The sequence below is a fragment of the Macrobrachium nipponense genome, chromosome 6, assembly GCF_015104395.2.
Source record: "Macrobrachium nipponense isolate FS-2020 chromosome 6, ASM1510439v2, whole genome shotgun sequence".
NCBI classification, from domain to species: Eukaryota; Metazoa; Arthropoda; class Malacostraca; order Decapoda; family Palaemonidae; genus Macrobrachium; species Macrobrachium nipponense.
Genome location: NC_061108.1, coordinates 37,149,563 through 37,165,825, shown reverse-complemented (window position 1 = coordinate 37,165,825; position 16,263 = coordinate 37,149,563). Strand labels below are relative to the sequence as shown.

The 16,263-nt window shown below is 36.8% G+C and overlaps 1 protein-coding gene across 12 annotated transcripts in view; it reads left to right on the top strand.

Moving 5' to 3' along the window:
• The first annotated feature begins 8,307 nt into the window (after positions 1–8,307).
• Positions 8,308–16,263, top strand: part of LOC135216890 (voltage-dependent calcium channel type A subunit alpha-1-like) — a 638,668-nt gene continuing 630,712 nt past the window's right edge. For 7 of the 12 annotated variants that reach the window (XM_064252424.1, XM_064252416.1, XM_064252415.1 and 4 more), the window contains exon 1: positions 8,310–9,177. In XM_064252424.1, the coding sequence (XP_064108494.1) occupies positions 8,342–9,177 (836 nt within the window). In that variant the 5' untranslated portion in view covers positions 8,310–8,341. Of the gene's footprint in view, positions 9,178–16,263 lie in introns of all 12 variants that reach the window. The other 5 variants (XM_064252417.1, XM_064252414.1, XM_064252423.1 and 2 more) reach the window with 2 other exon arrangements.

Here is a 16,263-nt window from a genome sequence, read left to right as displayed (position 1 = left end):
CTTGAGCGCCTTTTTCTCTCTGATCCTTCGTCCTTCTTCTCTTATCTCACTCTGATGATCTCTGCTGCTGATCTCTTACTCTGTGACTAACTGATGATCTGATCTGTGGCTCTTACTGATGATCTCTTACTCTGTGATTAACTGATGATCTGCCTTCTCCTACTTCGTCTGTCGTATTTATACGACATCCTGGGGGCGGGGGCCTGCGGCAAACGTCACAGACTCCCGAGATTACCAGAATGATTTAGAAGAATCTTGACGGAATATTGCATCAGAAATCGCGGCGTTCCTCATGTCACGTCGGCGCCTGTCAAGTTCCACAACACTCCTGCCGATTCTAGAACCATCATGAGAACAGGCACCTCCAACTCATGCGCGAAAGCCTTCTTGCTGCAGAACTTTTCAAAGATGTGTTTTCCTTTCCTTTATCTTTCTTTGCTATGAAGCAATTACCATTACACCGAGTTAAGTATGTCTATCAACTGTTGGCGCAAATCCTTAAGCTCTGTGAACAGCTGCAGTATGGAAGAGAGACCCATCATAACCTCTCTTTCCATGGGCTGAGATGGCGAGGTAAGGAGTGTTAATGGCGTGGAAGGCTCACAGGTGGGATGTGGGTCTCGATGTGGTGCTGGCACTGTCATGTCGGCAGGGCCAGGTTTGTAGTTGGCCTCGCAATCGGGACTAGAAAGATCTTCGCACTGCCTAGGGCATGCAGGTGGCATTGGCAGTGAGGTGGTGTCACATTTACAGTCTCTGGGAGGGAGATTCAGTATGGGATCTGGCAATAGCATTTAGATGGGCCAAGTCAAAATGAGTGCTGGGGGTTTGGTCCCGATGTCCTAACAGGATGGGGTATGGCAATACCCAGTGTGCTCAAGTGGCACTGGCAGTAAGGTAGCGGTACAAGGAAGATGGTTATGGCACTGTCCAGTGTGCCCAGTGGCACTGGCAATGAGACTAGAATGTGTCTCCAGATATTTTCTACATCTGATAGAGGGTGTTGGTAGATACATATCCTACTTGATTGTTTGTGGTATGGTGGGAGCAAGGTATCCTTTCCCTGCAGAAAGTTGTAGCCTCCTGGAAGAGATTGGGCAACAGCTGGCTTGTAGATTCAGGACGAATGAGGCAACATGATCCTCAAACAAACGGTAGGAAGGATAAGCTTAATGCCATTTATGCTTTTGGTTGTTATAAATTTATGGTGGTTTGCCCCATGAGGATGCCTGTCCTCTCTTATGATGGATATGTGTGTGCCAGTGTCGTCAAAAGCTTGAACCTGGTGCCCTTGAGAGTGATGGTTAGGGGATGCCACGTAGATAGGGGCTTCTGCAGGGGGGCCGAGAGAAGTTCAGGTAGCTGCCAAAGCAATGGTTGGCGTAGATTGTGTAACTGTGTCTTGACTGCCATACAGTGTCCCCCTCGTATTCGTGGGGGATGGGTTACAGACACCCCTGCGAATAGCTAGAACCTTGGAATAGTTGAAACCCCTATATAAATGCTTAAAACTGCCTATTTAGCCAGTTAAAACTCAAGAAAACCCCACTAAAAATGTTTATACCTGGTTTTTTAATAGTTTTAATACAAAAAGTACATTTTATGATGAAATTAATAAAAAAAACAGGAATTTGTGGATATTTCTTATAGTAAAATACCACAAACAGGCAAATTTTCCACAAATAATGGGGGTTTATTTCCACAGAGAAATTCACATATACAGGAGTTCGCAAATCTGGAGTCCGGACAATGCATGTATCAAGCGGACACTTGCCCTTGTTTCTTGCAATCTCTGCAGATTGCCTGAGGATAGTCTCACTTAAATCCTGCTCCAGGGGGAGTGCTAGCAGGTCAAGTCAGGGTACCAAAAGCAGTGAATATCTTTATGGCTGGAAGAGCCATATGGTTATTTCCAGGTTTGTTTGAGCATTTATCAGCTCTGTGGCCACCTTGATTACAGATGTGGCACAGGGACTGTTTAGGGATGGCGCCGTTCTTTGGCTGAGCAGTAGCAGCAGTAAATCCGGGCAGCAAAATCTTCTTATTGAGGGAGCTTATGTGGGCATGATGAGTCTCCCACTCATCAGCCAAGTGTCAGCACTCAGCTACCATTTTGGGATTCTGCTCATGGAGGTAGGTGCCAAAGGCACTTGGCATATAATAGAGGAAGTCTTCAATGATGAATTTTCTACCACAGTGTTAAAATCCCGGGCTGGAAGAGATTGCATCCAGTGGCCAAAATTCTTGTTTTTGTGGGAAATCCAATCAATCCAGGTCTGTCCGACATCCTTGGGCAGACCACACTAGTTCTCTCATGGCTCTCATTATAGCTTGCCGTACAAGTACGAGATCTTGCTCGTCTACAGGCAGTGAGCTCTAAGTGAGGTATCCCTTTCCTTGGATATGTTTGCCTAGGATTAGCGCCACCTCGGCAACTACAATAGCCTCGAAATGTTTTGTGTGTCATATGTAACCAGAAATCTTAGAAAGAAGTGTACAACAAATGTCACTGCAGCGAGTCCCAACCGTGCACTGACATTTCTTGCTGCAACAAACTATTTCCAGGATGATGTGTTCTTGCAAACCTGTGACCTCCAAGAGCCAAGAGCTGTGTTTGGGGAGGATTTATACTATCACAATAACTGAAAAAGGAACGTGCACCTCCTTTATCTAGAAAGCAGTTGGCATGGAACCAGACTGTTGCAAGGACTGAAGGCTGGAAAAGGTTATGAACATGGTGCAATCAGAAACCACTTGAATACAACTGATAAACAATGTAGCTTTCGCATCAAAGATGTTAAAATATTTTTGATGACTCAGTTTGGTGCTGACATTGATTTCACCTGTCTTGATGCTTTGAATAAATCAATGATGGTATTCGGTCTTCCTAGCAGAGTTCTTGCTGAGAGCATTTGCTTTTTTGGTCCAGTAGTACTGTGTGCCAGAACAATTAGGAAAAGTTTAGATGAGTTCAATTTTCAACTAGAGGTTAGCTTTTGTGATTTACATAATCTCAAAATTGTATATAGTGATATGAAAATCCCTTGACCACTGCTAAGATATTTTTAGTATTTGTACAATTTCAGTCTAAAATGTAACCAAGAAGCAGCTAAGTTAGCTATGTCTGAAGATCTTCCTCCATCAGAGGAATGTCATGATAGTGGTGACAGTGATTATGGTGATAAATATGGCGATGCTGAGGAAATTTATGATGAACAATGTATTAGTGACCTTGCAGTGCAGTGCTGTAGAAAGACGCAGTCACTATTCCAAATGCTTTACTATGTACACCATTGTGGAAGAAAGAGAACTCCCATGCATATAATGAATGCCGAGTCGGTTCATAGTGGAGGATGTGGTAGTGGTAAAATTGTAAAAAAAACTTTGAGTCACCAGGGTCTTGCATTTAACTACACCGGGCTACATAGATATCAGCATGATCTCGCTTGTTTCACAGCATTGCACAACTATGAACATAATTCCCCAGTCACTTTGATCCTGGGCAGTTCACCTTTGCTGCTAATGACAACTGGGACTATGATGGTGAAAATGTTTCTGAGCATGATACAGTTACTGTTCTCTATCAAGATCAGCCCTAAGTATCAATAAGTAAACACAAAATATCTGACTGATACAGTTACTGTTCTCTATCAAGATCCGACCTAAGCATCATTTCGTAAACACAAAATGTCTGACACTTAGTCTATCACGCATGGCCCTCGTGCTTTCGTAAGCCTGTCGAATTCAGGTTTCCGTACTGGAGATTCGATATCGACTCACCTCTGCCATAGTTAGCATCACTGAAAAGTCATCGTTCCCCATCCGTTCGGCGGTTACAGTCCTCCTGGTGATGGATCGTTTATCACTAATAATTCCCCCTTTGGTGTAGTATTCCAAGGTTGAGTGAATTTGATGTTAAACGACATTTGCAGCTTAGTTTGCAAATATAAAAAAAAATGGCATGATGTTTACAACAAGTTCATTACACACACACTCACACACACTCACACACACACATAATGTGCGTGCGTGTGTGTGTTGTGTGTGTGTAAAAGCTAGGAAGCTGGTATACAAAAGAAATCCGTTTCTTCCTTTGTGACTCATAAGAAAATGTTTCAATGAAGTTGTTGGTTGAATGACTAATAAGATTGCATTATGTAGTATTAGATAATACTGATGGAGGAACAATGTGTGAGAGAGGGAGTAAATTGGACTTCATTGACACTATTCAACTAGGGTGCAATAAGAAATACACCAAAGAAAAAAGTAATTACGAAAAATTCAGGGAGGAAATTGAAAATGTTAAGTCGAACGTGGTAAGTACTCAAGTCTAGATAGTGAAGTCAGCGAAGATGGAGATAAGAGATATGAAGGGGATAATCTGACTAATATAATAGAAGCTGAGAAGGGGCTGAACGAACGAATGAATTTCGGTTTTGGAAGTGGATTTTATAATAACAATGACTTTGCAGACGAAAGAGAGTGCGGTATAATGGAATCACTGCAGAAGTTATTATGGTTAAACCTGAAATGACACCTCGTACACTAACTACACTGTTTTTCAAGTATGGCATAAGGAAACTACAGCTGATGATTGAGAACTGGAAGTCGGTGCAAAGATGCCAAAGAACGTAACCTGATCGGCAATCATGATGAAACTATTCGGCTTGCCTTTTTATCTCGACAGTTTGAAGAAATAAGCAGATGCCATGCTTAGAGATGAACAAGCTGTTTTCAGAAGAAGGGAGTTGCCCCATAGCAAGCATTTTTATTGAATAATATGGTACAAAAGTTTGGAAAAAATATTTCCTTCTCACCTCCTGTAGGGATTACGAAAAACCATTTGAAAGCGTTCATACACCAATATTTGATGGTCTTATTTCATTATGGTATTACTGTTACAGATAAATATATAAAATTTACTGAACCTAACCATGGGCGAAACAAGTGATAGAGTTTGTCAATTGAATTTGCAACAAAACTTGGCAGACGTGGATTATGCAGATGACGTAGTTTTAATCAACAATATATCTAGAAGTTGGATTCGAAATGAATTTAAGAAAAACAGAATTCAGAGGATCGAGTAAGCACAAGGAGACAGAATGTAGATGGAGGAAGGATGAACAATGTTCAGGATTCCACAGATGCCCCTTTGCATCGCCTGGTGTTGGAGGCGGTGGTGTTGATGAAACTGAGACATCGTCATCTTAAATTCAGAATAAGTAAAATGAACGAAATCAGTGAAATGAAATATTTTCGGGGAGGTCATAAAAATTCTCAGTTGTAATCTCCGGATGAAATAGTTCTTGATGAACCACTAGCAAATGCATCAAATATTCAGTATTCAAATGGTATCTACGTACTTGGAATCCTCACACTATGGCATTTCAGAGCATATGTTGAGAATCCGTATGTACTGTGGGTATGCATTTGCACCCTTAGATTCACTCACAGATTTCATCGTGTGTACCCATAAAGACTTTCTCCTGTGATGATATTATCACTCCTGGAGACTGGAAAATTATCACAACAGTTCAATGAAGAAAAGCTCATACTTACACAGATGTGAAATCCTGACAACAATAACGAATGTGCATGATTATTACAAGTAATATGGTTAATTGTTTTTTTATGATTTGCTTAATGGAATGGAAGGGTAATGCTGTTTCATGGAAGCTGGAAAAGTTCCGATGTAAAGGAGCACATATACACTGGAGTACAAAATAATGCCGAATAAGTGAAGTGACGCATTTTCCTTTAGGCAACCAAGTCACTGATACTCGTTTTCTATTATGCTACTCTTGTAATAGAAAATGGGTTCGATACCTTTGTATTTGTATGGCAGGCTAACATAGTTCTATTTTGTGCAACATTAGGCACTTGTTGCGGACTTCATTGCTTCGTTTGTTGTTTTAGTCTCGCCGCTGACCTTTTCTAATTTCAGAGTTATATAATAGTTGGCTATAAAAGATTCATATGGATAGTATAAAATCTTGCAACATATGTAGTTGTGTCGTGAAAGTAAAAGCATACGGATTCTGCGACTTCCGGATCTCACTTTATCAGGCATTAATGGTACTAGTTGGAACAAACCATCTTTTCAGAAGGCTTCCTTACCCCAAGAGAACATATATATAATTTATAATTTCCGCCATATTTCTGTCATGAAAATAACTTCAATGAAAGACTGCTAACTTATTAATTCGTGCTTGGGATTAATAAGTACATGATTGGAATAGTTTTCAGAGCATTAACAATCATAATCGGTAACTGCTATAAAAACACTTGTAGGACTAATGACGATTGGCGAATTAAGATAAAAGGAATTTTCGAGAAATGTGAGAACATGACGTGATTGTTATTAAGTTAAGAAACTAAAAGGGGGATGATGTTCATGGAATTTTATTTCTCTGGGGGGAAGTTAATTAATTTTTTTACAATGCTTATGCTCAGTCAGACTTCCTAGATATGCAATACTATTAACAATTGTACTCAAAAATAAATTTCTGTCACTTGTACTGATGTTAAGAGAATTATCCTTTGTAAATCTAAAATAAAGTTTCTCTCTCTCTCTCTCTCTCTCTCTCTCTCTCTCTCTCTCTCTCTCTCTCTCTCTCTCTCTCTCTCTCTCTAAACCGAACGAACGCGGAACATTTACTCATTTGTTTGAGAGAAACTTTTTATATCGGAAATTATATTCACAGCGTTAATTATCTCATATTTGTTTCCGAAACAATTTCACACATTACTTTTCAAAAAAGTGTGCTGTATTTGTGTGCTGAGTCCACACACTTTTCCATGATTCGGAAACATCCTCTTTATTTCAGTTCGGAAAACATTTTGTGGTTCAAACACATCCCCTTTATCATGAGAGAGTTGTCGACGCTCAACCTTTTTGGATCCAGCAACTAAGTAATATTTTTGAAAGTAAAGATTCCTTTGTAAGCAACGCCTTTAACTAACTTATGAAAACGTTTAATTTACCATTTTTTGATATATGATTTAATTTGAAAACAGTTGCCCTATAAGAAACAAAACATGTTGACAGCATCCAAAGGTTTGGAAGTTTCCAAGCCTTGATACTTGCTTTGAAGTACCCTACTAATATCACCACTCAGCTGCTACTGTTATGAATTCATGTTTCAAAAGCAAAAATAGTAACATACGTTCGAATTGTTGCAACTTGCCTTGGAAAGCGAACATGATCATAATATTTAATTTCATCTAGCAAGATGAAAATTATCTTGTAATCAAATTGGGTTTTAAAAGAATATAAAATTATATAATAAATCATAATCGTTTGGGGAATCAAAATTACAGTCTCTCCTTACCATTCATTTTCTTTTGCATTCTGTCAGCGTAACGCTCAAATCTTCTTTACTAGATCCATACATGATGCTCAAAGAGAAGGAACAAATGAACCCATACAGCCTCTCTCTAAAACATCAAATAAACCAATTGCCTTAAGAGTCAGGACACTGAGACGCAGTGCTATCTGTGACTGAGTGGTGATTTGAATATCAGTTTTTCTTAGTAGATCTGATTCTTTTGCACAACATAATTTTAGATGTTTGGAAGTCTTGGTTTTTGTGAATGCCATGGAAGCTTTTGTGTCTAGGGTATCATTAGCACTGTCTCGATGTCGTGCATTAGAGGTGATATTCATGATATAAACTCACATGTTTACAACTTAACTTTATTGTAATGAGCGGGGTTACAGCAACAACAACACACGCCGACATCTGGCGGTGGCATCAGGAATCATGGAACTGTTGGTAGCGTTCTCAACAATACAATTATCATAATTACTGAATAATTATTAATAATATAATAAGCACCTTGTATACGTAGAGCAGCCAACTCCATCAACCACAGTTACACCTCTGATAGCCGCTTTGTTAAAGAAATCTGTTCTGATACACTGGTATTTTCAACAATGAAATTCAAAAAGTTCAAGTATATTAACATATTATTAAATAATAATATTATTCTCGTTTTGTTATACATCAATTTCATCTTTTGGACGATATCCAATCCGCTGTGTTGCAAATGCGTACTGTATTGAATATTTCAGTGCAATGTTTAGGAACGTGCATAATGTTAGGTGCATTGCTGAGATAGAATGTTGAAGGTGGAAATACCAGTGATTGTGTATATTATGTATAGTATTGCTGGAATTACTGCTATTCTCAAGATTTATTGCACGGGTTATTGTAAATTCTAAAAGTTTGATTGTGTAGATCTACTCATTACATTATTGCATTCATCTTTGTATTGTATAATAATGACGGTGTATTTTTTGTTTGTTTGTTGCAGATAGCGGTGGTGGTGGAGTAGGAGGATGTTCGGCGTCGCTGGAAGACACGCAAGGCGTCGCACCAGTTCGGCGTCTCTCCTGTCGTCGTCTTCCCTGCTCCCCGCCTCCCGCTCTCCCTCCAGACTCACAGCTGCCTCCCCAGCAGCCAGAAGAAACACAAGTGGTTCCCTGACATCACTTTGCCGGTCGCCAGTCCCTCCAGGTACCACTCCTTCGCCTGCGCGGTCTCCAGGTGCCCACACATCGGGTGCTTCCCCTGGCAGAAGCCCTGGGCGGTCTCCCTCCCGGTCCCCAGCCCGCTCGTCCATCGTCTCTCTGGAAGGATCGTCCAGCGTCCTGACCAGGAGGCATTCCTCTCTAACCTCAGACAGTCATGGCATCCTTATGGAAGAGGAGGAGGAGGAAGAAGGAGCAGCAGCAGGAGGAAGCGAAGGAGCGAAGAAAGCGAAACTCAAAAAGAGCGACGAGGAAGAAAGTTCAGACGAGGAGAAACCCTCTAGAGATCTGGAGGATCATTTGGAGGAAGAGGAAGAGGTGGGGACCGACGGCAAAAGTCCTGTTGGGGAGGCGAGTGACTCCAGGAGGCTGTCCGAACGAAGTGCCGGAAGTAATAAATCGGATGTGAGTGGAGGTTCCCCTGCTGGTACACCTGCAGTTACGGGTCCCCCCAGTACGGGCAAAAAACAGGTGCGCCTTAGTCTGCCTAATGGGCCTTACCTGTCCCGTTATCCCCCAGTGCTGTCCCCAACACCTTTATCAGGTGCTGGGTATTTCAGGAGACGGCAGGCAGTTACAATCAGCGACTACAAGAGCTGTGCGCTCGTTCAGACCAACATGAAGATGGGCCTCGGCGACATCATGTAAGTGTTCCAGATTCCATTTTTTCTTTACTCTTAGGGAATGTGGATTTTTTCTTATATGCGTGCATTTCTTTGCTTGTTTTTATTTAGGAGCAGTCTTTATCACAGTGACAATGCAGTTTTGTATATAGCTATTAGTTTCCACGTAGAAACATAGCTATATAATTACTGGGTAAGTATGTGCATAACCTTATTTTATTATAAAAATATCATTTTTGTATATGAGACTTACCCAGTAATTATATAGCTATTAGCTTTCAGGTGGAAACTAATAGCTATATAAGTACTGGGTAAGTATATACAAAACCTTATTTTATTATAAAAATATAATTTTTAATTGAATTTTTGCATGTTCATAATGCAAATAGCAGTGCATATATTTTAAAACTTAGATAATCAGAATTTGGCGAGGATATATCTAGGCTGCGGTATTCTTGGGTATGTTTTCAGAAGGACGTATTATTTGTTAATCGTTAATGGTAATGATTGTTGCCTCAGAAATTGTTGTGAAAGGTATATATATTTGACTTTTTGTCACGTACGCCTTGACACTTTTTATATTCACAACCACTAAGGGGCAAATTGTCGCTAATTATCCAATTAACTCAACCTCGGGAATAACTCCGATAGGGAATTACAACTGATAAGCGATTCGTCACCTGGGGGACTTGAATTCCCGCCAGTGGGAACTAAGGACAATAAAATATCGACACTGTTGTCGTTGGTTCCCACTGTCAGAGTTCGAGTCTCCCTGGAGACGAATCGCTCATCAATAATAATTCTCTTTGGTGTCATTCCTGAGCTTGAGTGGATTGGATGTTGAATGACATTTGTTGCTTAATGTTTGTTAATGTAAAAGAAAATTGTCAAGGTGCATTTAACAAAATTGATATATATATATATATATATATATATATATATATATATATATATATATATATATATGTATATTATATTTTATATATATAGTTTTTCTACGACGTCACAGCATACGATCAGCTGCCGCCATGTTTTATGTCAAGCATTGTAAACAAAGGAAATATAAAATTTCGTTGTTATTCTAAGGAATTATGAACCATATCGCGAAAAATGGCAAGCAAGGACAATTTGCAAACACAAAAGATTGATTACATAGTATGTACAAATAAACTGAAACTTGTAAATAACAGACTCGTACATACACACCTCAACAATGGAGTCCTGATGTGGATTTGTTGCCTGCAGTTACGTTTCCAGATATCTTGAGCTAATAGGATAATAATGTAACCAACTACATGTTGGACCAGCTCAAGACCTCCAAGTCTCTGGAGGCTTACAACTATTTTGTATCTGGCTCGGTGAAGGATCTTGAAGAGATTGCCGAAAATAGATTCTGCATTGTCACTGCTCTGGTTCTATATCCACAAAGGTTTTCCGCACCACAACTGCAGCTATGAATAATCGCCATGCCGGATGGAGCCATTTGGTTCCATGAAAACTTACAATAAACCAAGGTTTGTTACACATAAAAAATATGAATAATTTTAACTTAAAGTAATAAAAGTTCTCTCTGGGATTTGGTCAAGTCGTTCTGAAAGACTTTCACGGTTACATGTTTAAAATTCGAGATTTATGATGTGGCATATAGAAGAATTGATCTGAGCAGATTTTAGTATGTCTTGACGGCTGAAAACTAGCCAAGCTTTCCTTCTTTCACTAATCTCTTGAGTTTTATCTCCTTGATTTCTCACAACAGCAGGGACTGAATAATACGATTTGCCGTCTCTGTTTGACCAAAACAAACTGCAAGTGTTCACCATATGTAAAGGATTAATGGGTACAATGTCATTGGAAATTTCCGAAAAATCGTTCTTATTATGATTGCGTGTGTTGCCTTTACTCTCAACACAGCTAACCTACAACATGGCTGACTAACGTGTTTACATCCGGGCCTCATTTTGGGTCGAAAACCATCTGTATGTAAGTGAATACCACATGAAAATAAGCAGAAATCCCTACCAAGCGCTTTCTCCCTTAATTGAGGATTGTCGAGGCACAACTGAAATACAGTTGGAAAGAAGGTTACAAGGTAAACACAAAGATCAAGAATACCAGATGGTTAATTGCCAAAAGGGTAAAAATCAAAGAGATAATCCAGGATGATCCGAGATCACACAGTCACAAACTAAAACCTTAGATTTAACCATAATAGAAACGGAAGCTTAGCCATACGAAGTCCAAAAAATAACATAAAAATGAATATATTAATTTTGTTGCTTATATTTATATACAACTTTTTCAATGATGAAGGTATGAGTTTAAAAAAACCAAGACTTAAATATAGAGCACTTCCATTATTTGAATTGATGAAACATAATTAAAATAAATATTGTAGATAAATGTAAGCAACAAAATTAATATATTCAATTTTATATGTTTTTGGACTTTGTATGGCTAAGCTTCAGTTTCTGTTAGTTAAATCTATGGTAACAGTTGGTGACCGCATGTTCTCGGATCATCCTGGATTATCTCTTTGATTTTTACCCTTTTGACAATTACCCATCTGGTATTCTTGATCTTTGTGTTTACCTTGTAACCTTCTTTCCAACTGTATTTCAGTTGTCCCTCGATAATACCTCAATGAAGGCGAAAGCCCTCGGTACGGATTTCTGCCTATCATTTCCTTCAGATATATATATATATATATATATATATATATATATATATATATATATATATATATATATATATATATAATATATATATATATATATATTATATATATATATATATATATATTCATATATATATATATATATATATATATATATATATATTCATATATATATATATATATTCATATATATAGTATATATTCATATATATATATATATTCATATATATATATAATTCATATATATATATATATATATATATATATATATATATAATATATATATATATAAATATATATATATATATATATATATATATATATATATATATATATACTTGTAGGCATCCAGGGAAAGGCATTCGATATAATTGAAGGTTTATTGCTAATGCCGACGGTTCACAACTACATTGTTGCATCTTCAATGCTGAAATACAGCGAGTTGATTCTTAATAATTAATCATAAAAACACTTATAATAATATATAACTAAAATCACTACAGTAATCTCTTATCTAAAATGTTGACTCAATTAAAATATACATATAAAAAAACACCATTGGCACGAAAAGGACCTACCCAGACGGGAGTTGAAAGGAAACTGTTTAAACAAAGTTACAATAATAATAAACAAGGCACACACGTACAGTAAGGCAATGACAAGACAAATAGGGCCATTAAGCAATGAACAATTGTGTAGATGATGTTTGGGTGTTTAATGATGGGACAGTTAATTTTATCATTATGGACTCTAGGGTTGTTAGGTCATTGTTTTTCTGCGTTTGTCCTATTATCTGAAAATCTTTGTTATCAATGTATGTTTTGCATAATTTGGAATGATTCCTTATATTGGATTGTTCTGGGTTGGACAGTCTGCTTCCAGTTCTAAAACTAATTCCTCTATGGGCGTCTATGCGTACACTTAGCAGTCGTTTGTTACATCCAACGTAAGTCCCCTGGTTACACCTGGGGCAAGTATACTTATAAACAACGTGGGATGTAAACAACGGACTAACTTTGTCCTTGAGCTTGAAGAAGGACCCGATGGTGCAAGGATTTTTGGGAATCAATTTTAGATTTAAGGCAGGCAATTCTCTCTGAAGTAAATTTAGACACTTTTTCCTAAAATAATCATTATGTAAGTAAGGGAACGTTGCAAACATTTTCATTTTCGGAACAGTATGGATAGTAGTGGGCATTTCCATTTTCTTGTCTAAGAACTTGTTTAAGGCTCTGAAAAAGACCCTTTGAGGAAAACAGTTATTACTGTGCCGAAAATGAAAATGTTTGCAACGTTCCCTTACTCGCAAGATGATTATTTTAGGAAAAAAGTGTCTAAATTTACTTCAGAGAGAATTGCCTGCCTTAAATCTAAAATTGATTCCCAAAAGTCCTTGCAACATCGGGTCCTTCTTCAAGCTCAAGAACAAAGTTAGTCCGTTGTTTTCAGCCAACGTTGTTTATAAGTATACTTGCCCCAGGTGTAACCAGGGAACTTACGTTGGATGTACCAAACGACTGCTAAGTGTACGCATAGACGCCCATAGAGGAGTTAGTTTTAGAACTGGAAGCAGACTGTCCAACCCAGAACAATCCAATATAAGGAATCATTCCAAATTAAGCAAAACATACATAGATAACAAAGATTTTCAGATAATAGGACAAACGCAGAAAAACAATGACCTAACAACCCTAGAGTCAATAATGATAAAATTAACTGTCCCATCATTAAACACCCAAACATCATCTACACAATTAGTTCATTGCTTAATGGCCCTATTTGTCTTGTCGTTGCCTTACTGTACGTGTGTGCCTTGTTTATTATTATTGTAACTTTGTTTAAACAGTTTCCTTTCAACTCCCGTCTGGGTAGGTCCTTTTCGTGCCAATGGTGTTTTTTTATATATATATATATGCATATTTTTAAATGAGTTAACATTTTAAATAAGAGATTACTGTAGTGATTTTAGTTATGTATTATTATAAGTGTTTTTATGATTAATAATTAAGAATCAACTCGCTGTATTTCAGCCTTGAAGATGCAACAATGTAGTTGTGAAACGTCGGCATTAGCAATAAACCTTCAATTATATCGAATGCCTTTCCCTGGACGCCTACAAGTATGATTTCGAGAGCTGCAGCTACAATTTTTTAGTAGTATATATATATATATATAGATATATATATATATATATATATATATATATATATATACATATATATATATATATATAGATATATATAGAATATGAATATATATATAAATATATATATATATATATATATATACATATATAATATATAATATATATATATATATATATATATATATATAGATATATATATAGATATATATATATTATCATATATACATATATATATATATATATATATAATATATATATTATATATATATATAATATATATTTCATATACATATATATATATATATATATATATATATATATATATATATATATATATATATATATATATATATATATATATATATATATATATGTGTGTGTGTGTGTGTGTGTGTATATTATATAATATATATATATATATATACTATATATATATATATATATATATTATATATATATATATGTATATATATATATATCTATATATATATATATATATATAGTATATATATATATATATATAAATATATATATATATATATAGAATATATAATTATCGGGGCACAAATGAAATACAGTTGGAAAGAAGGTTACAAAACAAACGCAAAGATCAAGAATGTCAAATGGGTAATTGTCAAAAGGGTAAAAATCAGAGAGATAATCCAGGATGATCCGAGATCACGCGGTCACCAACTGGTTCCATAGATTTAACTGTCAGAAACTGAAGCTTAACCATACAAAATCCAAGAACATATAAAATTGAATATATTAATTTTGTTGCTTACATTTATCTACAACACTTTTCAATTATGTTTCATCAATTCAAATAATGGAAGTGCTCTATATTTACGTCTTGGTTTGTTTAAACTCATACCTTCATTATTAAAAAAGTTGTAGATAAATATAAGCAACAAAATCAGTATATTCAGTTTTGTGCTTGTTTTTGGACTTCGTATGGCTAAGCTTCCGTTTCTTTGACAGGAGAGGTGGGAGCAGAGATCCTTGCTGTATGACGTTTTGAGAGACACTGACGAGTTTTTAATTTTCCTGCCCTGTGGCTGGCTGATCAACAGCCAATCAAGAACGTCATAAGGGACGGGACTGGGCACCAGATGCAGGGATGCTGTGAATTAATTATGTCTGGCAAAAAAAAAGAAAGACTAAGAATACGGACCTTTCATCCAGAAAGTGTCCTTAATAGCTCAACAACCAGTACCGACCTGTATCCCTGAAATAGAATTCTACTGGTACGTTGACAGTTATGATAGTTTCCTTTGGTACGCGTGACACACAATCGTACTTTAGTGAGTTTATTTACAGAAAATGTACGGTCAATTCTGCACATGTACGTAAATGTTTGATATCTCATCATTCAGTTGCACTGATTAGAGTCCGTAATTTGCCATAAACACCAGTAGTTATGACATCGTTTGCATTATAGAACTGGAATGCCACTAATGCCAGTTTTTTTTTATATAGCGGGAGATTCGTCTCTTTAGACAGTACCTATAAGATTTGACCTTATGAATAATTAGTTCGATAAACTGGGTCATTAATGTATCTTTAAATATATTACATTTCATGGCCGTCAGTTAAATAAGTTTGAGTTGTTTGGCTATTCTGTTCAGTGAATTTTAAACTTTTTCCGGGGCGGGGGAGGGGCGTGGGATTTGAATGGAATCTCCCTGATACTTGGGTATATTGGAGAAAGTTATAGACTGTGTGCTGTTGTAAGCCTATGGCTTCAGATAGCAGATTAATTTTGATTGTTTATAACCAAAAAATAGAACAAAGTATCGGTTTTTGAATACGATATAGTAATTTCCTTATGTAGGTTGTTTGTATTCATAAAAGTCCTTTATCCAGCACCCTACCATTTAGAACTAGTATGGTTACTTATGAAGGATAGCTTTAACTCTGTTGTACAAATTCCTATACTTTGAATGAAAATCAACCCATCACCAACATAATATTTAGTAGTGATATTAATTATTTTTGCAATAATATAATTCAAAATCATTCAAATTCGTGGAAGAAAGTTATTAGAAAATGTATCATGAGATAATATGCATACAAAAATATAGGAGTATAGCCTTCAAATACCTCATTTGAAATGATGGAAGCCACAATGAACAAAAGGGAGCACCCTGCCTCCTCCAGGCTTCTACAGGAAGGACACGAGCATGTCCCCTCGGAATTTGGATGCTGGGGCTAAACAGTTGAGCCCGCAAAGAGGTTCGTTTCATAAAACAGGGCCTTTGGGCTTCTCTGGGAAGCACCAGAAGGA